At 39.7% G+C, this 26291-nt stretch overlaps 1 protein-coding gene and 1 long non-coding RNA gene across 6 annotated transcripts in view; one reads left to right on the plus strand and one right to left on the minus strand.

The window, feature by feature from the left end:
- Positions 1-875: 875 nt before the first annotated feature.
- On the minus strand, positions 876-7237 carry LOC114011153 (uncharacterized). 5 transcript variants are annotated; one of them, XR_008749344.1, is made up of 3 exons: positions 5427-6336; positions 4573-4724; positions 876-1577 (listed from the first exon to the last, which is right to left on the minus strand). It is a non-coding gene; the product is annotated as an uncharacterized LOC114011153 (long non-coding RNA). The 5 variants fall into 5 exon arrangements; XR_008749345.1 differs by lacking the exon at positions 876-1577 and adding an exon at positions 7108-7237 and having other exon boundaries at positions 3282-4724; positions 5427-5497; XR_008749346.1 differs by lacking the exon at positions 876-1577 and adding an exon at positions 6871-7010 and having other exon boundaries at positions 3282-4724; positions 5427-5497.
- WWTR1 (WW domain containing transcription regulator 1) overlaps positions 6353-26291 on the plus strand; it is a 77875-nt gene continuing 57936 nt past the window's right edge. Inside the window, exon 1 of the mRNA XM_055816895.1 lies at positions 6353-7202. Within this exon, the coding sequence (XP_055672870.1) occupies positions 6811-7202 (392 nt within the window). The 5' untranslated portion in view covers positions 6353-6810. The remainder of the gene's footprint in view (positions 7203-26291) is intronic.

Here is a 26291-nt window from a genome sequence, read left to right on the forward strand (position 1 = left end):
TCTGTGATCGTAGATCTACTTTAAGATAACAGAAAATTTTCTTTTTAGGTTAGGTTTGTCTTTAGCAGAAGCCCTAAGTAAGGCCTAATTTTAGAGAAATCCCTCAGTACTTACGTTATTACTGAAACAAAACCTGTTGTAAATGCTTTTGTTCTGCATTTCAGAAATTGGTTAGTAATTTCACATGGGTGGCCTTTAAAATCACCATTGTCTATGCTTTTCTGCATCCTAATCTATCTTCCAATTTCCAATCTAAGAACTCCCCAGTTTCCCAAATACTTCCCTGTCCTCGCTGGGGATTGCAGGTTCGGATTTTGCTGACAGACCGGTACTGGTCTGAAGGGGAAAGCATGAGTGTGCCTTACCCATGTCAGTCACTGGGCAGCCACCTTGGCACGTAGCGCAGGCAAGGTTGGCTAACTTTGCATGAACCCAGACCAAGCACAGTGTTCAGATGTTCCCTTCTGCCAGCTGAGCCCTCTGGTTACAGCAGCGTCCAGGGAGCAGATGGCTGCAAAGCAGCGTGAGGGATGAGTGCAACTGGAACTGCTCCAAGCATATCTGAAGCAAAATAGTCGGTGCTTTGAGAACTGAGAATTCAAGCCCCAACAAAGCTAACGTGGAATCTTTTGAGCAACTTTGTTAGGTAAAAAAGGTGAGACTTCATTGTTTGTCTTGATTTAGTAATTATTAGAGGTTGTGTCAGTTCTTAAAAAAGGTTTTCTTTGGCGATCTTTGCTGCTTCATATGATCTGAATGCTGAGGGAATTTCCTCCTAACTGCGGCTAATCTAGGGATGTGTTACAAAATCTCTTATCGCAAAGCAGTCTAGCATACAGTCTCATAGCAGATGAAGTCAAGAATTCACAAGAAAACAAGATGCATGCCTTTTATAAATCAGTCAACAAATATCCCTAACAAGGATGCATGCATTTTGAGTACTTTTCATGTAGGTTGTTTTTATCATACAAAGTTTTCTTACTCATCAAAAAGAGTAAGTTCTATAAGCACGCCTTTTAATTTTTTAATACCTTGCTGCACCAGGTCCAGTTTTTCAGGTCTTCCTCATAAAAATCATGAAACCAAGAGAAGAAAAGCAGTGCTGTGTCTTCCACTCTTCCCAGGTATTGCCATTAGAAAAAAATGTGCCGTTTTATCTCTGTCAGACTACATCTTCACATCATGGTCTCTCAGCTAAAGGATGGAGATGTTTGCTTACTTCTGCCCACCTGAAGAACAAAGGTTCTCAGTGGTCTGCATGCCAGCACCTGCACCCTGGCTTGTCCCCATGCAGCTACACAAAAAGGGACGTGGATGAGGAAAGGTACTTTTTTTTTTCTGCTTCGCTAGGTTTTTCTTCTGTCATGTTCCATGGCAGCACCACATCTTAAGTGACTGGTTTTAGACTGGTCAGCTTTTAACATCTCCTAGAACAACTTGCCTCTTATCCCTGCTAGTTCTCCCACAAAGGTTAAAAGTTAGTATCAAGGATGATTTTCCAGGCAAAAAGAAAACACAGGATGAAAACAGGGAATACTGATCATGAATGTTCTTGTCACTTGGGGAAATAGAGGATCCTGCAATTCAAAAATACACAGAACAAGTCACATGGGCCTTATCTTCTGCAGAGAAGGGAAAAGGTGAAATACATAGCACTGAGCAACAAGTACAACCAACAACGTGTGATCAAGCTGCATTAAGAAATATATGACGCTGCCTTCTCAGGTGTTTCAATATATATACACACACTTAATATATATACACAATATAAAACACACCAGTGACAACTGGTATGTTTTACACTAACAGCAGCAGCAGGATGTTGGAATAATTAGGCTGTGTTTCAAATTGCCCTGCTGAGCTCGAGCAAGTCCTATACCCTCTGTATGAGACACAGGAAATTCAAACTGGAAGACTCACCTAAAATATTAAATCTGATTGTAATTAGACTATTAGCTTTGTTTCCTAGCAAAATCTGTCAGAGAACCATCTCTGTGTACATGCAGCTTTTATTAACAAAAAAGAAAACTGTATCTTACTGTATCTTTCTGCAAGTTAAATTAGTTATGCTAGGAAAAGTACTTTTCATGCTGGTATGAGTCTCAGCACTGTTCTGCACTACCCTGTTGCTAAAGTTTGCAAAGATATTCCGGAATGCTTTTTCTTCTGCAGCTACTCCTTTAATTTAGTCTTGTTAGCTGGGTAATTATTCTGGTATTGTCAGCAGTGTTCACACAGGGAGCCTACCAACATAACTATTCCAGAACAACTCTTGCCAGTAAGATCACACTGTGTTAAGCAATTTCTTTTTTGCTTTTTGCAATTCTGGACTTTTATCCTGAAGCACCAGAGCAGATCAGATCCCAGTTTATTTTCATATCTATTTTAGGACTTATTTACCCCACCGAATTTGGCCAAAAATCATATTTCAAATCTGTCTTGAGTAACTGAAAGTCTTAAAAGACTAGTTGTTTTTCTGTCCTGTAAGCATTACCACCACGTTCACGAAGGTGAATTTGTCTCCTAATTAATTTATGTGCATAATACATCAGCAAGCCTCATTTTCATCAGCATTAAGCTACCTGGAACAAACTGATTATGGTGTGCCTGGGTTTTTTGTTCCACTGTCTTCTTGGGAGGGGTAATCTCAGTAAAGAAGCTGAAACAAGTGGCTGTACTGTAGTGGCTTCTGATGCGGCTTCAGCTGTTTGCAAACCAGACACTGCAGCTTTTCCCAAATCACTGTTGCAAACTGTTTAAGTGTAATCTGACTTTGTATTGACGTGGATGAGCAGTGTTTGTATGTCCCATTCCGCTGGCTTTGCTGGAAGGGGAATAACCTCTGAGACACAAACATTGGTGCAATTTTTTTGGTTAGCACAGCTGTTTGTGAAATGAATGTCTGAGCAGTCATCTACTATAGATGTTCACATAGCTTTCTTGCCAGTAAAATTACATCAACTTATAAAACAACATGAACTCCGCTGACAGCAGTTGTGGGGTTTTTTTGGGGGTTTTTTTGCTAGCAGACTGTGTCCATGTTAGAGGTTTTGCTGGCTTGGAGATGTTGGCTGCAGAGGTATGTTTACACAGCTATTTTGGTGAAACTTTGTAATACGCACCAGGTCTTTGTATTAAATAAAACATATCACCATTGTCTCCAGGATATGCTTTGCGTGCATTCTGAGGTGCCAACCAGAGTGTAAAAGCTCTTAGCTACCTGAGTAACAAATAGCTGTAAAATGCACACAGGTAAAAACAGAATCTTAGGCATTGACCCCTTTGTTAAAAACCAATACGTTTACTGAAGTATACCTTCTCAGAAGTCTCTTGAAAATCAGATTAACACAGAACAATTAGCAAGATCATAACATACAAAAAAGTCTTATCAGATAATACCCAGTTGCCACAAGTGCAAATAAAACTTACTAATTTGTGTTACAGACTCTATTTTTTTAAGTGTAAATGTGTATGATGCACATGTATACCTTTCGATAATGAAACTTCATGTAACATGTTTACCATTGCATCATATTCTTTGTCCTCCATTATTTGTTTTAGAGGAATAGAAGCTTTCTTTTTATGTATGGCTTTTTTTCACTGAAGTATATGCAAGCAACTAGATGTAGTTAATGAGTGCTTAAAGTCTCTTTGCATAGTGCATACCCAAACAGAAATTGTGCGTGCTTTTACTGGTCTATACTGTGTAATTGTTACTCAGTTACTCAGAAGGCATGAGATTTTTCCAGGGAATCTAAAACGTTTTATTTTATAACAGATATCACACATGCATCTTCATCTATGTAGCCTCTCTCAGAAAAAAATTAATGTATGCAGGGCTTTGATACAAAGCAATGGATGCTTTAAAAATCACAACCAGTGGTACTGTGTCTTTAAACCATTAGATGCTCATTATCTAAGGGTACATTTGAAAGTGAGCTTATTTCTTCCGATCTGTTTGCTCAGCTTCCACTGAAGTATAGACTGATTTTGCTGCTAGAAAATGTATGACAAAGAGGGATACTCAAAGTACTGTACTTTTGTAAATCCTTCAGCTGAAAGAAAAAAAAAAAAAGTCTGCACTATTAGAAAACATTTGAATAGCAGGTGAAATTGAGATAATGTTATTGTCTTGTTTTTTATAACGTATGATCTTGTAATTAGTAGAAAGAAGTAATGATAAGGAGGCTTTCTATGTCACATTTGTGGTTGTTTCCTTTATCACTTAATCCAATCCCATTGTGATGGAAGTGTCATTGTCTTCTGAGGGCTTGAACACACCAAATAGTTTTCTGTAAAAGCTGGTGGTCATATCCTATTTTTGTATGCAAAGAAGGAAGTTTCTATTTTCTAAACAAAGAATAATAACAACAATACTATGAAAATTTATTCTCACAGTGTTAATCACTTTCAGATTGGTGGGGAAAGATGCTTAAGCTTACACCAAGTGGTACAATAGCAGCTAATTATATTACTCGGTAGAAAGTGCAGCTGAAATGCTAACATCTTGCTGAAGAAGACAGTTCTAGCTGTAATAAATACTACTTAAGTTTAGAACCAATGTGCACTTACTTATGAGATGCCACACTGTCTCATGGAAGTGGTCAAATTAATGTATATGGCACCATGAGTGAAATTATCAGAACGTTCCCTTGAATAGGCACGTCATCAGGAAAGGAATGTAATAGGTAGATGGGTGTGTCTTTACCCAAGGATGCGGAGGCCTGGAGGAAGCAAAAAAGCCCTTGTAAAGGCTGTATCAAAAATCCCTCATGCTCACATCATTATCTGTACAATGACCACGTGTGTGTGCATGCACACACACAATCATCTAACACCCAAAGGTTTTAAGCAAGGAAATTTTAGAACAAAATGATATCCAATATCTGCATAACCCTGGAGCAGGTGCTGCAATTAGCACAGCTGTGTGAACTATTAAAAATGTTAGCAAGTGAGCCAGTAAGGAAGCAGTAGAAGAACAGTACAAAAGGATGTAATGGAAAATTCTTAGGGAAGGGAAGCATAAACAAGTCTCCGGAGCACTGGTTTCCTGACCAGAAATATAGCAGATGTGGCAAAAAACCCCCACAAACCAACAAAAAAACTCAAGGAGATCTGCCTAGCCAATGGAAACATGAACAGGAAATGTAAGGAAAAATAAATGACAGGGAATGTTTGTTAAAACAAGGAAACGAGGAAATGCACAAGCAAGATTTGTTCCATAGAGCTAGCTGATCCTTGTCCAGTATTCATGTAGAGGCTTGAACTGTCAATCTCAGAATCTACATTACCATCATTAGATGTAACACCGATCAAGGGGAAAAGGTTGTTCAAGAGTTGGGTCCAAGTTCCAAGCTGAAGAAGCTAAATGAAGTTCAGAGTAGTCCATGCTTCTTAAGAAGGAAGTTCAGAAAAAGAGTACTTACCTAAGACTTTTCTAATGTAGATTCTGATTACTGAGGAGGATGTGTTCTTATCAATCAGCATAGCCTGGAGTCTGTCCAAAATGCAGAAAATGAAGAAATGCATTACTAAGATAAAGTGGTGTGTTTGTATAGACCATGTGTGATGTCTGTATGTGTGCAGTCATAAAAACACCATATGCTTCCTATCGCAAAACCAACACTAAAGCTGGAAAGTGAAGAATATTATCTTTTATAGGTGCAGCTACTGAAATTAAGCAAATTCTGGTCACATCACCGTTCAAAAGTTGTTCTAACTGCACCAAAAAAAGAGAGGCAAGATTTAAAAGAACTGTATATATTACATTCGCTTTATGGAAAGCCTCAGGAATGCATTTTGATGACAGCTCTGTCTTCCAGGACAGACTAGCAAGAGGACAAGTGACTGGGAATGCGTGGTCAGGATAGATCCACGAAGCATCACAGCTGCATTTGAAATACCACCTCCGGCTAGTGAGTTGGGAAGCTTTCTGATACACCTCTGCGCGGAGTTCGCCCCTGTCAACCAAGGGCTAACCCTGGCCCTGCCCCGCAGCGCGGCGCGGCCCCCCGCCTGCACCCCCGCTGTCACCGCTCCGCGGCGGAGCTCGTACGCCAGCTAACTCGGGAGTCGCGTTCGCTTCCAGCAGCTGGTATCACCCGCGAGCTTCCTGCACAGTGGTGTTACAGCAGAGCCAGTCAGGCTGGCAGAAATGAGGTTACATCAGGAGAGAAAACGCTCCCCGTTCCCCTGGGCACTGAATCAGCGCTGCGCGGCGGGAGGGTGCAGCCGCTCCGCCTGCTGCCGGCCGGGCCGGGGCAGCGGCGCCCGCCGCAAAACCACGGGGGCGGGCGGCGGCCAGCGGGGCCGTCGCATTCATCCGGAACGCTCCGCCCGGCCCCCACTAACTTCGTGCGGGACGCGGAGAGCGGCGGCCTGGGCGGCGGGGTGGGAGGACAGGCCCCGGCAGGCTCTGAAGGACGCCCCGGCCCGCGGCGGCCGCAAGCACCCGAAGCTTCCGCGGCAGTTGCATAACGGCCGGCGGGCGGGCGGGCCGGGGGCCGGGCGGGAGGGGCCGGCGCGTCCCCTCGTCCCGCCGCGGCCCGGCCTGGGGGAGGGCGCCGCGCTGCCCGAGGGGCTGACCCGCCCGCCCCTCTGCCGGCCGCCTGGGACACCGACGCTGCCGGCGGGGGCGCAGAGGCACTCCCCGCGCCGCCGCGCCGCCCGCCCGCTCCGGCAGAGCGGCGCCGCGCCCAGAGAGCCGCCCGGCCGGCTCCGAAGGGCACGTCCTCGGCGGCGGCCTGTGCCGGGGCCGGCCTCGACGACTGCCTGCCCCCCGGGCCGCCCGCGCCCGCTGCCGAGTGGAAAATGAACCCCGCTCCCGCGCCTCCGCCGCCGGGGCAGCAAGTGATCCACGTCACGCAGGACCTGGACACGGAGCTGGAGGCGCTTTTCAACGCGGTGATGAACCCCAAGCCCAGCTCCTGGAGGAAGAAGATCCTGCCCGAGTCCTTCTTCAAGGAGCCGGACTCGGGCTCGCACTCGCGGCAGTCGAGCACGGACTCGGGCGGCCCCCCGCCGCGGCCCCCCGCCGCGCAGCACGTCCGCTCCCACTCCTCGCCCGCCTCGCTCGTGGGCTCGGTTGCGGCGCAGCAGCACGCGCACCTCCGCCAGCGCTCCTACGACGTGACGGACGAGCTGCCGCTGCCGCCCGGCTGGGAGATGGCGCTCACGCACACGGGACAGCGGTACTTCCTCAAGTGAGTGCGGCGGCGCTGGGGAGCGCGGCTGGAGCGGCTGCGCTCGGCGGTGGCCGCGGCCCCGGGGCGAGCGGGCGCGGGGTCTTGGGCCGGAGGGCGGTTGCCGCGGCCTGGGCCGCGCCGGGGAGGGCTGTCGGCCAAGTGTCGCGCCGGGCGGCCACGGCTGGCGTAGAGGAGCGCGGGGTTGGTGGCCGGGCCGGCCGCGAGCTGCGCTGTGAGGCGAGGGCGACGGGGAGCCCGGGGCGGGCGGCAGCGCCGTGAGGCGAGGGCGCTGACGCGCTCCAAGCTTGCGGTGGCTGTCAGAGCCCGGGGAGGGAACTCGCCGCCTCACCGGCGGGCAGGGGCAGACGAGCGGGGCGCGGCGGCCGGCCGGCGAGGGCCGCAGGGCTGCTTCCAGAATCGGGGGTAGAAGCCCTGCCTGTCGGCTGTCTGTTCCTTGTTTCCCTCTTGGCCACACGTCCGAGAAACTAACTTTTAAAAAGTAAGTTTAATAGCAGTCGTTCCAGGGCGTTTTCTACACTGAGGGAAAATAGGACGCTGTGTGTCTTGCAACCCGTTGGAAGCAAAATAGGCCGTGGATGGGGGGGAAATGTGTAACCCGGGCCACCGGCTCTCCGATGTTCCTGTCGTAGGCGCCTTTTCACAGCCGGGCCGTGCTGCTGCAGTACAAGTGGTGTGGGTTATATTTATAGCATCCATATCTTTAGGGACTTGGGAGTAGGCTTCCTTATTTTGGTGACAGGTTTTTGAGAAGTGTGGTAACATAACTGCCTATCCCTTCTAGTCAATAATTTTGGTCAGGGTGTTTTATTTATGACATTCAGAATTTGATTCAAAGCAGTTTAATAAGCCTGAAAATAGGTGAAAATTGTAACATGTGGTAAGGCCACGGTGCCTTATTTTGGTCGGTTCTGTATCTCTGCTCCAGGTTCACTGCAAATCAAGTGGCACTATTAGCCCGGTAGATACACAGTGGCAGAATGTTTATGAATGAAAGAAAACATTTATTGATGAAGCATCTGCCTAAGGATATTGAGGCAGTTAAACTGCTAGGGCTACAGGAGATCATTTAATTGTGTACCCCACAGCCTTCTCAGTCAGAAGAGCAGTGTCTCGAGTTCATACTCTGTGTGCATGTGTGTGTACTCAGCTATGATAAATGGCATATAGACAATGCATGAAGGGAAAGATAGAGGATGTTAGCTGTTTAGAAAAACTAATAAATGCATAATTTCCACGATTCTACAGTGACTTCTTTGCATTGTGTCTTTGGAATCTACAAAGGAGTAATCAAGAGCCCAGCCTTTGAATTACTCAGCACATGGATGTTCTGCCAGTTGTCACACTCTGAGCTACTAGGAAAGCACGAAAACGTGTTTTGGGTTTTTTTGCCATTCTGTATGTTACTGTATCAGTTTATAATGCTGAGTGGACATGTACCAGAGTCCAAACTGAGGAGTTTTTCATTAATTTGATTTATCACTTGAATGAGAAGATCTTGTTGCTCTGCACTTTGCATGTGTGTTTCTCAGTAGAACAGGGCAGAGAAGAAGCAGCTGACTAGTAGGAGCACAGTAAGAGATAATTTTAAAATAAATACTTTACACACATTCTTGCTAGGGCTCGGCCAGCAGGTGCTTTCAGGTAGCTCTGGCTAAAAATTGCGTAACGTAATCTTTGTCTGCTGTTTGGGTTTTGACTAATACCAAAATGAGCTCATGTGGTTTCACCTTCCTGTCACACATATCTGACATAGAGGCAGAGTTTTCCAAGTTGATGGAATCTTGTTACTTAGGCAAAAAAATGCCACTCCTTTATTGAAAAGAAGTATGGATAAACCCCCAAAGTGACATCAGTGTTTTTCCAAATCCTGTCAACAGTAATAGTCTGATTATCAACATCCTTTTTTAATATAAAATAAATTTTTCACTATGTAATTTGTTACCTATGTTAGTCTTTATTTTATTTCCCCAGTTCTATTTATCCAACAGAACTTTTCTCAATTCTGTGAAAAATAATTGAAATAATGTATTTCTCTATATCTATAGCGTATTTCTTTACAGCTCGATGCTTTGGGGAGTAACAGCTATAAAATGATCACATGTAAAATATTACAATTCATAAGTGTTGTAATGCTTTTCAGGTGAAAATAGAATTGTCTGCAGAAATTTTAAGAGCACTTACGGAAGCAGCATTTAAAACTATGTGCAATAATAAATATAGGGTTCAAGTCCGATGATATGCTTGAAAATCACTATTTGGCTAAACCAGGCTTACAAGCTTACATTTTCCTGTATTTGAGGCAAAAAAAACCCCACCACACCCCCCTCCCTTCCCCTTCCAGCTTAATGAGAAATACTTGTTCATAGTTATTAGCAAAAAAACCCCCAAGAAATTGAGAAGCAAATTAAGAGTAAATAGCCAAATGGGGTCCTGTTAAAGCCTTTATTATCTCTTGAAGTTTGCAATACAATTTGTTGTATTTAAACATATTGTCAAGAATTATTAAGCAGAAGTAGTGGTGCAGTTTCAGTGAACAGTGAGCTAACCTTGTTGACAGGGAACCAGCTATAACTTGAAGCAGTTGCACTCCCTGCATGTCAGTTCCTGCAGAAATTTTCTGGCTGTGACTGGAAGAAACACAAGTACCCTTGGGGACCACTCCACCCTGTAATTAAATACCAAACTGCAGAAGTGGGGGATGGAAAACAGACTAACTAATGAACACAACAGCAGTGTTATCTGAAGCATTTTTCTGTGTGTGCGTGTGTGGAAAAAAATTTAAGTGTGATTTATTTCTGATAAAAAGGGTTTCTGGAGAGACAGGCAATCTGCTTTGCGTAGCTCTTATGTAGGTAAGTGGGAATATCAATTGTGTATTGATCCACATGCTGAGCTGTGTACACATGTTCTGTAAGAAGAATTTTTCAAGTACTACTTTCCACTGATTTGTTTTTAGGTGGTACAGCCTCATATTTCAAATGAAGACTAAGGTTTTAATGTTTTCTCAGTGTGTGTACGGTGCTGCTTGGTCAGACTCTTTGATTTAATTCCAGAAGTAAACTGATTATAGAGAGTTTGGGGTTTGCATGGAACAGATTTGTGAGACTGTTGCCTCTGTTGTCTTTATCACACTGGTTTTTAAAGCGTTACAGTGAACATTTGCCATACCAGCACATATTTGCCAGTAAATCCTGCTCAAGGGGAAAGGCGGCAAATTGCTTTCGATATTTGATTTACTCAACATGTTCAAATTTTTTCCTACTGGTTCCTGTTGGTGGAGAAGCTTGATCTAAGACATGATCAGTTTTATATTGCTAAGCATGTTCAGCAGGACAACAGGAGAAGAAAAGCAATGTAAATACTATGAATAAACTTTTTCTGAGAATGGCAAACCAAATAATACTAATACAGTTGAGGTACTCAAATGACTTCCAAATATAGCCTTTCCCTGAAAGCCATTTGTGTTAATTCTATAGTGATTGTTATTATTTTATATTGATGTTGTGCTTGGTGCTGTACAATGTTAATAACAGAGATACTTTTCTGCCTCAGGCATGTAGTTACACAACTAGGGATGGGGAGGAGGTGGACAATGCATGAGAAAGTTACTCTGTCCTGATAAAAATGTGGAAAACACTAACACCTTTTGCAGTATTCCTCAGTTATGACTGCAGTTACTCATGAACATGATGCATGTCCTGTAAGGTGGGGCTTACATTGATGTAGCTTTCTTTGGTCCTTGTGGAAAAACGGTGCAAAGCAAGAGGCCGTGCATCCTTGCTGTTCCTTGCTGGTTTTGGTGTCATGTGTTAGAAAGAGACATTTGAGGAAGCGTATAGCTTTTGGAAGCATTTAATCCACACCTGAAGGGATTTGTTTTGTTCCCTGTCTCTGGTGGTTGTTCATGTGGGACTTAAGTGCCTGAACTGCTCCCCTCACCAGTGTCCCTTTATGAAAAATAAGTTATAATGTGAGAAACAGTACTGAGATGTGTAATTATGATGATTTTTCTCTGAAATTAGTGAGTGTATTAAATAGTTCCAAACATAGGGAAACTGTGATATAATGCCAAAATTTAATCGATTGGAGTTCAACTATAACTCACCTTTGTAACTCTTCTTAGAGATGCTTGGGATGTTCTGAGGTTGGAATTTACACATCAGGGCTAAATTTGCAAGCTGTGATTATAAATTCTATTAATCATTAGGGGTCTGTCTGGTTGCTGCTTTAATTGGAGTCTAGTTCAAATGCTGTTTTAATGATGATGTTATAAATCCAGAGAACTTCCTTAACTTTTGTGCAAATGAGAGTTGGTTTTTTTATCTTCCTAGTTTCTGGAATCAACATGATGTGAATGGTGTAATTTTATCTTCTTGATTCTGAGATTGTGCCAGATCTCTTTTGGGCAAAACTTGACTGATTGGGCTTTGTCTGAGGGACCTGTAGTGTAATCAAATAGGTGAGGGGGTCAGCATGTGAACTTCCGAGACATATGCAGTTAGGTAATTTAATTCCTGCAAATAAAAATATTTTATTTGTAGGAAAAAAAAATAGGAAGAATAATTTTAGGATTGAAAGTAAACTGTTATATTTCCTTGATTTCTGTAACCTCTGGTAATATGTACAAGTAAGAAAAAAAAATGGAATTTCGAAGTTGTCTCTCCAAACAGAGAGTTAGTTCAGTTTGCTAGTTAGTTTATTGCCAGTATCAGGCCTTGATAGAATTTTTGTGTATTTGTGGACAGAATTAAGAATCTCAGAAACTGACCTTACATGTTGCTCAGTTATTTCAGTACAGAAACTTGTCTAAATTTGGAATAAGGAGGTTATCTATATAAACTTGATTATGGTCCCAAAATTCGGTGTGAGTTTTTGAAGTATAGTAGCAACAATAGAATTTATAATCACAAGAGTCTTTAATAAGTTTTATTAAAGAACTGTCGATACTGAAGGTTACTTTTGGGACATACTAATAAAAGGCACAGACACTAGGTTATCTATATTCTTGCGGTTATTTACTTTGTAGGCTGTTCTGCTTTGTTGCATGCCTATGACTGTGGTCGGAACTTGCATTTCAGTCACCACAGCTTTATAAGTTTCTCAGTTTATTATGTAGGTACAGAATGCCAACCGTATTTCAGATACATCTGTATAAGCTTAATTTAATTACTGTTTTTGACAAATATATTCAATAAACAACAAACTTTGTAATGTAATGCTAATTCTTTCATAATAATCTGCATACAAAGTTAAATTTTTTTTTTTTTTTTAATACTACATGCAGGAAATGCTGTTTCCTGGTAGTTTTGGGGTACCTTTGATTTATAATAATGTTTTCTTATCAATATGTGCTAATAAATAATGAGCAAGTTCTCATGATTGTATTTAGCTTGATATAAACATGTAACTTGATAGGAATGTTCAGACAGAGCAAACAATGAAGTTCATGTAATCACTGGAAAGCCTACACTGATTGTTTTTGAAGATGTTTGTTAATTTTGTATTTTAGATGGCTTTTCTGCAAGTGCAATTAAACAGAGTATATGTACTGCCTAAGAAGATTACATATGGTTAGCTTTTAAGTACAGCTGTGCAGTTTTCCCATTTATTTATTTTTATTTCTTTTTCTGATTGTAAAGGTTTAATAGATTAACTTCCCTATTTAGTACTACATTAGAAGTAGTGAATTGAACTACAACCAGACGTTAATGGTCTCCACTGTCACGGGGGGAGGGAGGGGAATTTGACTATAGTAATGTTATTTCTTTGTGCTTCTGTCAATGCAAAGGAGTACATGGAAGTAAAATAATGAGAAATAAAAGGCAATTAAAATGGAATGCAAAATGAATGGACAATAAATGTGATCACACTTGGATAGGTTTCAGTACTGTAAGTTACAAAGTTGATAGTGAAAGAGATGTAATTATTTTTTTCCCTTACAGTGGATTGTCTGGCTGAACTGTTTCGTGGGTTAAAATTTATGTCTTTGAAGTTCAGTTGCTTTTAATTGACGATACTTGCTAACCTATTTTTCAGGAGAAGTGGGACAGAACCATTTTTATTTTTTGGTGTTGCTGATTAAGCCAAAATTAATGTTTTGTATATGAAAAAGGTTTTGCCTATATTCTATGTTGTGTATCTTTAACTTAGTAAGGACTTATAATCATGTCTTTGGTAAAACTTACACAGCTTTGAATATAGACAACATCTTCATTCATAGCAGAATGGAGCTTATGACCTGCTGTATGCTTTTAATTTTCACTGACTTTCTACTGAATTTGGTGAACTGAATGTCCTTCCATTTAACAGGAGGTTTCAAGCTCTGTCATACAACATCTGATCCCGTGATCAAATTTTTAATTGGAAAACTTGTCTCAGGACATTATATGTGCCATACGTGTTAGATTATCTGTTCTTTGTGTTTCTCTGTAGCTTACATTTTAATAATTGTCAGACTATGATAATTACTTATCCACTTTGTATTTCTTAATATGGAAGTTAAGAGCAAGTTTATGCATTCATTTTCTGAACAATAGTTTACAAATAATATCTTCAGATTGATTTCCACAGAATCACGGAATGGTTTAGATCAGAAGAAGCCTTTAAAGCCTATCTAGGTGAACCCCCCAGCTGTGGGCAGGAACACCTTCCACTCAAGCAGATTGCCTGGAGCCCCATCCAGCCTGGCCTGGAACACTTCCAAGGATGGGACATCTACAACCTGGGCAACCTGTTCCAGTGTTCTAAAACTTCATGCTTTGAAACTAAATGCTGAAATACCAGGTGGCCTAGTAGTTTATGGAAAGAGCTTTGTCATTGAATACACTGATTTTTAAAAATCAGAATGTCAGAAATATTTTTAATTTAGCATTATAATGGACCACATTTTGGTTCATGGGTTTAAAATTTTGGTTTTGGATTAACACACCTATTTTTAGAAGTAACTGCATTTGTTGCCAAGGGCACTTGAATGTGTTAAGCATGCAGATTTACTTAAAACAGCAGCAGCCTTGTAGGAGAAATCCAGTGATATGTTAAAACCTATTTCTAGGGTCTTTGAATGGTCCTGTTCAGAGCTGGGTCACATCTTACTGACTGAGTGGTGTCTATTTTGGATCTTGACTGAAGAGAGCAGAATGTGGTGTTTTGTTATTGTATTGTAGACTGATGCTGCAGGCACAAGAGGGATTGTGCCTATTGACACTGGGTGTAAATGAGCTGTTTAACGAGGGCTGCTTTGAGTGCTAGTAGTAAGATCTGTCAGGCTTAAGCTTACAATTTACAGTGATTGAAACAAAGTTATTCATAAGTTTATTTAACTTTGTGGAAATTAAGGTTTTTCCTCCCATTGACAATTGTAAATATTTGGAATAGATTACTTCAAAATCGGACAGATTCACTGGAGGAGATTTTAACCTGGATAGACAAGGAACTTTTAATATAAATTTGTAAAGCATAGCTGAAAAGAAAAATAAAGATAATTTCTGAGTTGATGGTAGAGTCCCTCTTAAAAATCCATCAAGGGTCTATGAGCTACTTTTTTTCTTCTGGATTTGTAGTAAGAATGGCTACAGAGTTTCTGTTGAAACATATTAATTAGTCATTTTCTGGTCCAAGACGGTGTCTTTTCATGATCAACAGACTGTTTTCTCAGAATCTAAAATCATGTCATCTGTGGTCCTTAATAAAATTTGGGGGTTAATATGGTGCTTAAAATGTGGTGCTTATTAAAATCTGAGGATGAAAGCTGATCTGGAACAAAACTGCTTTGAGGACACATTTGATTTACAGGATGTGATCCAGTTCCCTCTCTCATTGGATTTTCTGAGTTAGGATACAAGCTATGTTTTTTACTTACATGTGAAGTATCAGTGAAGAAAGCTTTTAAGCAAGACTACACTTGACCCTAGAAGTGTTACCAGGAAGGATTTCCTTTGAGGAAATATATAAGAAACTTAATATAGAGGGCTGTCTGGACACAAAAATTGCACTACGTTTAGGTGTATGTGCTTATAAATGGTTTAAGGAAATCAATGACAATGCTGTTATAGGCACTACTGTGTGATATAAAATGTGATATATTGGACTGATGTACACTTCTAAGCTAATAAATGATTAATGTGCATGCAGAATTGCATTGGTTTAATGAAATCTGTCTGCAGTTAATACTTTAGTCATAGTGTTAAACCTAAAGTTCAGGAGTATTTGTGCATTAATGGATGATAACCATTGTGCATCCATCTCATGGTATGAACTGAAAATACAATTGCTTTATGCATTAATCATTACAAAAGAGTATCAGTTAGCATATTTTTAGAAGGTTTTGTATAGAATAGATACAGGCATTACGAATGCTACCATGAAAACCGGATAGTTTTTTCTGGAACCATCTGAAAGGGTATTTGCTTTACTAATGGTTTGGGTTGCTCAAAGAAAGAAAAATGAACGTAGCTTTATTTTTGTAATTTTTGTGAGCTGCTGTAGTCAACATCTAAAAGATGGTCTGCCTGACCATCTTCACTCCATAATTGGTAAATGACATTATGCAGAGCTATCTGCTCCTTAAATTGGTGAATGTGTCCAACTTTGAACAGGTTTGACAATGTAGGATCTGTAAAATCTGACCTTTCCAGATTTTTTCCAGATTTTTACTATTTGCTCATTAATCATGTTGGAAGAGTCAGTGGCCAGGCTTTGATTTGTTTCCTGTTGGGATGCTTGGGATGAAGTTGAAAATTGTTTTTACCCATAATTCCGTCTCTGTTATTAAGGAGGTTATTACAGGACAAGAGCTTCTTTGTAACAGCATGTTTAGTGCTCTGGGGTCTAGCGTGACTAGCAGATACAAATTGTATGGAAGCAATTAAATCCAAAGGAAATGTCATGTGGACTGAATTTCAACATACAAACTTGTTGGCATTTCCCCCCTTCATTTTAGTGAGAGCAAGAGAGAAGTGGGTGGGGTGTGGATGGGTTTTTTTTTTTTTAGTTTGGGATTTGTTTGATATTGATTAAATCAAAGCCCATTAGAGTGAATGCTAATGCCTGTGACTGTTGCATGAACTCTTCAAGAATGTAGAACTTGGGAACATTGCGCTGTACTGCAGTATTCCTTACTTATGAGTATTTTTAAGGCACATGTGACTGAAGCTACAGTGAAGAGACAGATACATGCTTGCTTAGAGAACTGAACAGAATGTATTGTGTTGAAACTGAAATAATGAGTGTCACTACAGATCACTGCAATATAAGGGGAGGTGTGAAGGAGGCGTTATCGACCTTGCACTTATTACCATGGGGCTAATAGGATGCATGTAGGCAGTTACAGTGTAAGCACAGCAGTAGTAGAGCTTGTAGGTCCAGACACAGCTTTTCTTGCATACTCTCAGCCCATACTGTAACAACATCTGCTGGACCCTCACTATTTTCTTGGTCAGAATGCTCCTTTTTGTTCATTGGGTGTGTATCTGTCCCTAATCCTTTTTGGGTTCAATATTCTGACAGTCTTTCAGGCTTGTGAATGGAAGGACACTTCCATGGTACATTTGAGTTTTTCCCTGTACCACAAGTAATCGTTTTTTTACTGCCTGTGATCAGTTTTCCTAATCTGTCTACTGTTGGTGGTTTTATTAAATGTTTTATGTTCTTATTTTTCAATGACTGATTGGTGAGAAATAACGTAAGCATCACAAAATGAAGTAAGTCTTCTGTCAAGAAGTTCTTAAAGGTTGTATTGAAGTGTATTGTGTTTCTGAAAGCAAAAATTGTATTTGAACTGTGAGTCTGAAATTCAATGTGGGTTTTGGTTTTTGTGTTCGTTTTTTTGGTTTTTTTTTTTTGTTTTTTTAAAGAAGCTCTCAAAACTTCTTGATTGACATGTTTTTCTTAGGCTTCACCTTCGCTGTGAAGCCCCTAAATACAGCAGCATCAGAGAAGGAAGTATGAGTCATTAGGAAGCAGACCTAGGTTGAAGGAAACAGTAGTGCGGTTCCTGTTGTGCTGCAGTGTGACTCTTAGGATATTGTGTAATCTCTGTGCCTTCATTTGTGGTATGTAGAACTGGAAGAATATGTTTTCCCACTTTCTAGTAGCTCACGTGAAATAGTGTGTTAAAGATTGAGATACTAGCACAAAACTCAGAAAGGGCATACACATTAAGAACTAATGTGTCTGTTCTTGTCCATGAAAAGCTTCTGTGTAGCACATAGCATACAGGAATAAACACTAAATATTTGCTAGGTGGAAGTTGCAATGTTAAGCTTACCTCCTTTTTCACTGTTAGTATTCTATGTGGTTACAAAGATTGCGTTCTCATGGGGTGGCTCAGACTTTAACCACCAGAATATTGTAGTGAAGTCATTGGTGATTCTTGACTGTTCCACCAGCAGCAGTTCAAAACTGCTGGAGAGCAGCCCTAAAGAACAGGTTGCTCTTTAATACCCTTATCCTGCAGGCTTGTTTACAAAATGTATCTACAGCAACACCCCAAACACAATTTGAAAAACAACATTTTTCATAGGAGCAGACTTCACAGATGTAAGAGGACACCTTGCCCAGCTGGAGTTTGTTAGATTTACAGACCATATTTTCAAAGATCTCTTTGCCTCATAAATTGTTTGCTGGATGTGACTTTGGAGTCTCCTTTTTTAAAAAGCAAGAAAGAAAAAGAACAAACTTTTATGTCATTTGTTTGCCTAAGCAGCCTTTTGTACACATTAAGGTAGAAATGTGAATGTTGTTTTCAGAATTTTCTCAAAATCCAGTGTTTTCAAAAGCTTCAGGAGTAAAAGTAATTACCACTTGAGAGAGGCTTTGGATTATTTGCTTAATTAGACAGTTTGGAGAAAAGTAGCTTTTCTAATGTTAACATCCATTCTGTGTGATTTCCACCCCACCCACCCCCCAGCGACGTGGGAAATTAACACTGTGTGGATGCACTTCTTTGCAGCCTGTTGCCAGTGCTGTTATTCACCGAGGTTAGATATCTGGGGACTCGGACAAAGCAGACTTTGCATCAGTAAATAACTACAGCCTGCACCGTGTGGTCATCACTATACAGCTTTGTGGGGACTGTAGTAAAAGGTCAACATTTTTGATCTTACAAGAGCACAGCTTAGTGTGGGAGTTCTTCACAAAAGGTGGTTTTTTATTTCACATTTGCTTTTGACACTACATTTTCTTAGTCATGTTTGCAATTTTATTCATTCTACTGCATATATTTAAACAAATGTGAATGCTCTTGCTTTGAGAGGTTAGAAAAAATATTTTTTTTTACAATGTATATGGCTTAATTATGTAGGCGCATGTCAAAAAAGAGGATTTGATGTGATGTGAAAATTGTGGACCAGATTTTAATGTGGAATAAATGTGTGTATATGTAATCTATAACTCTTCTAACTGACATGGCAGCCTTGCTAGCAGGAGGGGTGTAGTGGTGCTGCAAGTGATTCTCACCATCCCTTCATACTGCAGAGGATACACCTACTATAATTTTTTGATAGCTATTCCTTTAAATGAAGAATTTCCCAGTCATGGGATGATCATTTTACAGATGCTGCCACCACATTCTCTCAGCCCTGACATCACCCAAATGGTAGATCATAGTTTTAGACAAAAGTAATTTTTATTAGAGGTAGCAGAGTGTTCTGCTTCTTTATTCACATTCAATATTTGGGATTTTGATTTTTATGTACTACTGGAAGGCTTTATGGCAGTGGGGAATCAATGAAATTATGCCACTGCAAGTGAGTGGACAAGGTAAAATTGAATAGGGTGAAAGACTTCTAGTTAGACTATTTAAAATTACTGAAAGTGGGACATTAAATGGTTGGTATTTAGGAGAAATTTAGTGCTGAATCTTTAGCAAAAGCTTAGACAAGTCGGTAAAAGTATGTATATGGTAAAAGATACTTTGTCAAAGCTAAGAAAGATCCTGGCTTGAGATTTGTGACATTCTCAGGATTAAAAACCCATCCTTTCAAAATTCTGCCAGACTTGAAAGCAGAGAAGTGTTGAATTGGTCAGGCAGTAGCTGAAGATCACAGCACGCAATGGTGCTCAGCGTGCAGTCATGTTGTAGAGATGCTTCTGACTGCAGTGTAAAAGTTCAGCTACCTGCTTCTGTCTCTCGGGTCCCACAATGGCAAAGGTCTGGTCGGTCGGGCAGCCTGGCTGCCTGTGCCCTGTATGCAGGGGTCCCAGAATGAGAGGGCACAGTGCTGTGCAGGTGCCTGAGCTGATGGTGGCAGTGGGGCCTGTGTCAGGACTCTTCTGGTGTGTTGCAGTTTGTGCTTGGACAGTAAGTCAGTGAGAATATGTCTTTCAATGGAAGTTCAATTGAAAGAATTCCATCTCTCATCTTTCCCAAACAGAAAAGAGAGTCCCAGAACTTGAAATTTGGAATTGATGGGTTTGTTATTCTCTTGTGTCCTTACCCAAGAAGGTCTGTACGACCCGTGCCTCAAACCAAGCAGTTCCTGAATGACATGGAAAACACTAGTGACTCAGTTGTGGGATTGTGTTCGAACAGTTCCCTTCTGCACTCTGAACGGAATGGCTTGCCTCTTAGTAGTAGCCAGTGACTGTGATTTGCATTTTGGTCCCCTCTCCAAGCAGGGAGAAGACAGCATGAAAGTCAGAAATGCCCCTAGAGAATTTGCATTCCTCATTATAGTCTTTTGGTTCCCTAACAAAAGGCTGACATGATCTAGGACAGGAGACGCCACCCACAATGCATTTTACGCATTGCTTTGTCACTGGCTTGCAGGAAGTTTCTTTTGCAATCTGTGGCATTTTCTGTCTGTGTAAATGGTTTATCATGGTTACAGATCATGTGGAAATTTTTCTCCATTAGCTACAGAGGATTTATAAGTGTATTTCTTATCTTTTTTTTTAACAGTCCAAATATCGTTCCAAACTTTTATTTAAATTTCTTACTATCTGATATTGCCAGTATTCCTTACTTATCCAAGTGAGGCTCCCAACATCCTAACATGGATGGTTTTCTAATTTAGATTGTTCTTAATGTTCTGAGAGGTGTCAAACTCTCCATACCTTCTGTAGGCAAATTTGTTTTAAATGCTTAACACTTACCAAGGTAAGGCAGAAGTTTACTTTTCAAGGGTTTTCCCTTTGGAATTTCTGTTTTTAGTAGTGAAAGTAATGATTATTTTTTCCTGTAGACAGTTGAAGTAAGTGGATCTGTGTACTGACGTGTTCTGTAGCTGTCCCAGTGTGGAGACCTCTTAGCTAGGACTTTCACCAGATGTGCTTGGCTTTTGATGTTAATTAAAATAATCCTGTTGATGTGATGAGTAAGCTGATATTGTTCACTGATGTGTCCCTTTGTCCCACACAGCCACAGCATATTGGTAGGTAACTCCTTTTCAACAATGACTAGAATGCAGGGCTTTCTCCCCCGCCCCCCCCACTGGATTCTATCTTGTTATGAGAAAAAATAATTCTCTTATGCATGCTGTAATAGTTCCTGCCTCAAAATTTGACTTTTATGGGGTTTCTTATTCCTCAGGTTTCCAGTGGAGGTTTGTTGTTTTGGTGGTTTTTTTTTCCTCAGAAATGGAATGCAAACACAGAAAGTATGCACAAAAGCAACAAGTATACAAGTGACAAATGCATAGTTTAGTCTTTGGAGTATCTCTCTGTGAGAACAGCATTCTTATTTTAGGACGTGCAAAATACTTGATACGATGGAACTTTTAAAATTAATATAGTTATTTTAGGCTATTGAAAAGGGACTTTCAAAAATGCTTGGTAATTTTCCTAAATTTATTAAGTAAATAAATATCTTGTTAAGTGGTACACTGTTGGAAAACATGCTCTTAATTCTACCAGTTTTTGCTTTAAATAGAGTTAATTATTTTGAACTTCTTAGAATGTAAGGTAAAGCATAAAGAAAGAATAAAAACAGAAGGAGAAGGAGCTAAAATATGTGTAGAAGTTTTAAGTTTCAGGTTCCAGAGCAACTATCAGTCTACTGCTGATAAGTAGTGTACGGAGTGTGGGCTCCTGCCAGCCATGTCTTGAAACAGTACAGGAATGTAGAGGGGTTTATAGCTGACGATAGACTTGGAGCATGCATCTCCTTGGAAGTGCATTTGCAGGTTTTATGGGGCCAATCATCATGCTGCTGTTGGGTGAAGAAAAAATTTAAATTCTCAAAATATAGGCTGCTGTATTACTTTAATGAAAAATAATAAGAAGCAAAATGTTTCAGTAGCTAGTTACTCTGAGTAACTTGAATTGCTGGCTCCAAGATAAAATAGTCCACACTGTGACCATGTACGTATCTTAATGCTTCAAATGCTGTGTTATAAAATTACTGAACTGTAAGTGCTTTTTAGTTTAAATTCCTTTGACTAGAAAGACAACTGCTTTTGAAACAGAAATAATGAAGATGAAAAAAGCATGTAAATAGTCCATCTTTCAAATTAGCACTGTATCGTCAGAAATGATGATGTACAGCTGCATGTTGTGTTTTGGGTTTTTTTTGGGAGAGAGATTCCACCAGGCACTGAAGGCAGTGCTAGGACAAGAAGAGATTTAAAGCTGACTTTACATTAATGAGATGGAAAATATCATGCAACTTTGAGTAGTTGGGGCCCTTATAGCTTCCCCCCAAAAAGAAAGTTTAGACCAAAAGTTTGCAAAAGTGTTGGGAGATAAGTTTTTTCATGTAAGAAAATTACAGGAGAGTTTTGTCAACATTGTTTGTTTGTGAGAATATTTAAAAAACCCTCGCATTCTTGAGAATGGGAAATCTGAGTTATTGACACTGTAACAATTTTGGAAAAATTTTTTTGCCATGGGACAATGTAAATTTTGGTTTACAGTGACTATTTTGTAGAAATGTAATATGTAGTAGGAATCTAGTCCAGTCCCCTTCTATTAGAGACAGCTCTTTCATATAATCCACTTTAAATGCCTTAAAAATTTCTTAAGGTTTTTTGACCCTGCTCTTCTGTTAACACAGTTGCAGAAACCTCTCTGATAAGCAGGAATCTTGGTTTAATATCCTGCCTTTTTATGGTGTTTAATGAATGTTGTTATGTGTGTGTTAACGAGAACATTACAATAGGAATATATTTTTTTAGGCTTCTATATCCATTTGTCTACTGTAATTCAGCATACAACTTCACAAATAACTGTGCAATTCTAGTCCATAAATTGTGAAGAAGAGGATAGCTCTTGGTGTTAACCATACCAATACTTACCCAAATCTATGGGGAAACGTTATTTTAGGCAGTTGTCTGCAGTGACTGATTAACATTATTATGTTTATGGTTTTTTCCATGGTAGGCTTGCTCTGAGGACAGAGACATGATCAAACTTTGATTCCTTAAATTCTGTTTAATTGTATCAACAGCTAGGTCTACCATCTCTTGCCAATTATTTAATGGAGACAGTCTTGCCAAGACATTCCATTGCCAAATGCTCGGATGAAGTTTCGTGCTGCTGTGGCAGGTCTGTGTTTTGTGTTGCAGCATGGAAATGTAAGAACAGTCTATGGCACCAGAAGTGGTTTCAGGTGCTGTGTGTTCCAGAAGGCAACTTTTGCATGCTCTCCAATTGTACTAGATAAAAGGAGTAATCCTATTAATGTCTGATGATCTGCTTTTTAAAAAATGACTCATTTAAGAGACTTGCTAGATTATTACATGGAGGCTCGTGTGTTGATTTTCTTGTCAAATAATTGCAAAAATTTAGGCATTGTAATTAATTGCAATATTTGGTGCAGTACATCTATAGTCAAAATACTTCTCGATACATCTGTTAAATTTTGAGGCTTTGACATGCTGTTTTTTAGCAATAATCATAGATCTTGTAACAGGGTCATAAGTTAAAAGGTGAAAGAGAAGAATAAGCTTGCATATAAGATAAATGAGGATGCAATTAAGACACAGAAGCACTCTCAGTTTCCATTTTCTGGTAACTTTTCCTGTAGATACAAACATATGTTTGCATTTATTTGAGTAGCTTTGGGGTATTGTCTGGTTTGCTTTACTAAAAGTATGCATTTTGCTGAGGATATTGTCTCATGAACATTTCCTTTTTCTGTCAGGATGGCCTCTACTAGAACAATATTTTCAGTAGTCTTTTTTTTTTTTTTTTAATCTTGGAGAAACAAATGTCTGATTCCTTTTTCTAGAAAACAGGAAACTGTAAAGAAGGCAGACTGAAAAAGAAATGCATACTATTACTTCACTTTGTAAAGGTATAAAGCAAGTCGGAAGTAACTCTTTGTTAGATACTGAGGGGATATTACTGTTTTACTGTTTATCTTGTATTACTTGAACCTCATGTGAAGAACAACTTAAGATGAACTTGTTAAATAACAAAAAACCCCACCTAACAACAACAACAACAAAAACACCTATGGAGCTGGAAACCTCAAATTAAAGCAGCTTCAGCACAACATAATGTATTTTGAAAACGTCCAGTCTGCACCTTGTGACAGGTAACACAGCTCACAAATGTTCAGTACTGTTGCTGCACTGTGGATGATACTGATTCTGTCTATAACAAAGTGCTTTTCAAAGCAAGAGAAAAGACCAAATGGGGACATTTGAGTTGAAAGTTTTCTGGCCTGTATGAGTTTGAGATTTTTTTTTTTTTTTTTTGGACAGGGAATTACATGATTAATGGATAAAATGTTGCAGTTTATTTTAGTAGACTAAAATACCCTGCATATTAATAATGATATTACTAAGTATGGCTGTTTTTGCTATAGAAATAATTACTCCTAAAGCAGATTCTTCTCAAGATTTCTGTACAGATCTGTTATTCTGGGCTTTCTGTATGCTGGAAACACCCACAGACAGAATGACTGCATGCTGAAAGACAAGTGGAGTATTAAAAAACCACATACCACAGTAACTACTGCAGTAGGATGATGGTTTGAAGTATATGTAATCCCCAGCAATAACTACGTGATGAGGTGTTGATGCTTTGGTGTACCACTGGTACTAGTCTTGTACTTGCTTACCTTGCTGTGCATAATCTGGTCCTGCATTCTAGTACCTTTGCTACTATTCTTTTTCCATGGGGGAAGTGATCTTTACTGATGCAGTGTAAGTTGGCGAAAAATTACCCACTTACTACAAGCATTGTTAAAGATAAGGCCTTCATGTTTTAATACCTATGACAGTGGAAGGAAGCTTAGAAATCTAACTAGAATGCATCCCAAGAAAAAGAAAAGGCGTTAAAAAAATTTTTGTTATTCTCTTGCTTTCAGCCTCTGACAGATAAGAGATGTACTCCCTAAAAACTAATGAAATAACTGTATTGAAAATACGTGAAGTTTGGTTTTCTCTTCTGCAGATAAATGAAATTGTGGGAGGATTATCTTGGCTGTATTTAAAGAGCACTTGCAAAGTGCAGAACCATCAGAAATTAATTTGACCCTGTGTAGCTGAAGTCTCTGCCTTGGAGGTAATGCTGGGAGAAACTGTAGATTTACATCCAAATGATGAGCAGGGCCACTTGATTCACAGCCTTTGTAGATTTGTTGCACAAAACAATTTGAAAATATTTGATAGTATATAAGTGCCAACAATCTGCTTGATTGGTATCGGCTCAACTCTCAGGCATCTTGACCCCAAGATCCAAAATTGCTTTTAGGCTTTTGATTGCATAACGCAGATTTTCTCATAGTAAATAAATGTGGCTATTTCGAAGTGGTATTTTTTTCTTGATGACTGTACTAGGAACAGCAGGGAAGAAAAAAGGTTTAACTGAAGTCCTCTTGGGGCCATATAGAAAGAGCATACCACTGCAAAAATTCCACCTGATACAAACATGACACTTGTCCTGACTTTGTGCATGTCAGTGTTGCAGCTTGCTTTTTTAGATAGCATTTGAGATACCAGCAGGAGGGAAATACTTGCTAGTTGGTCAGTGTCCAGCCTTTCAACAAAAAAGCGAAGTTGCAAAGACTGCTTTTGGTGTTTTACCTTAGGGTCTTTGAGACAGAGCTATGCCAGTCTTTAAAATGTTAATTGATACATGTAATTTGACATAAACCACAGCTTAAAAAAAAAAAAAGAAAAAGTTAACAATTGCGAGATTGCAGCTTACAAATGACTCGTTCCCTTGAGTCCTTTGAATGAGTATTCCTTTGAAAGTGTAATTCCAGATGGGATATGGAAGAGTCTTGACCTGCCAGATCATATCTGCTAGACCTAAATAAATCCTGCAAACTCTTCCTTTATACTGAAATTTCATTTTAAAAAAATATTTTATTTCAAGTTAAGATCCTAGTGAGAGCACCTCAGTGTAAAGCATTTAAATATAGGTATTTCAAAATAAAGATAAAAAACTTACTGATTTGGCTTAATTCTAAGACAACTTGGATTTTACAGGGCAAAGTTTTGCTTTGTGAATATTAAAGAAACACAATGCAACTGTATGTAGATTTGTTGTATGGTGAGTTGCTTTGAAAGGAAGATCTACGCATGAGTTTTATTCCAAAAGAGGGCTTTTATGAAAAAAGTGCCTGTGTGTTTTAGTGTAGGCAATAGAAGTACCATTTTTCAGTATCTGATAGATACAAAGACTTTTGTCTTTAATTCATGTGTTGCAATTAAAAAAAAAAAGGTGAGTTGTAATGAAGCTTTAATAGCAAACATTTTAAATAAACTTAAGGAGTTGACGACAAGACTGTTTTAATATATTTTGTAATGGATTGTTAGTCCAATGTGGAAAAATTCCAAATACATTTTAGGATATTGGTTTCCAGTGGTTGAAATGGGACTGAGATCTAGCTGATCAGTGTTCCATTCCAGTTCATCCCTGCATGATGATTGAATACGTTTGGTCTCTATTTCCATACATTTTTTTCTTGGTAAGCCAGGAAATTTTTATACTAACTGGGGTCTGGAGATAGTTGAATGTGGCTGAGTCCCAGAGGTATTTAATTGGAAAGAGCTAGGTGAGTGGAATATTATTTATTGTTATAACAGACTTACAGGATCTTTGTAGAACTGTGACTGAAATGGGTGTGTATGATCCATTCTTTTTCTTTTGTAATTTTGAGAACCACCTTTAACAGATCCATTTTTTTTTTGTATT

Source organism: Falco peregrinus, chromosome 12, assembly GCF_023634155.1.
Source record: "Falco peregrinus isolate bFalPer1 chromosome 12, bFalPer1.pri, whole genome shotgun sequence".
NCBI lineage: Eukaryota > Metazoa > Chordata > Aves > Falconiformes > Falconidae > Falco > Falco peregrinus.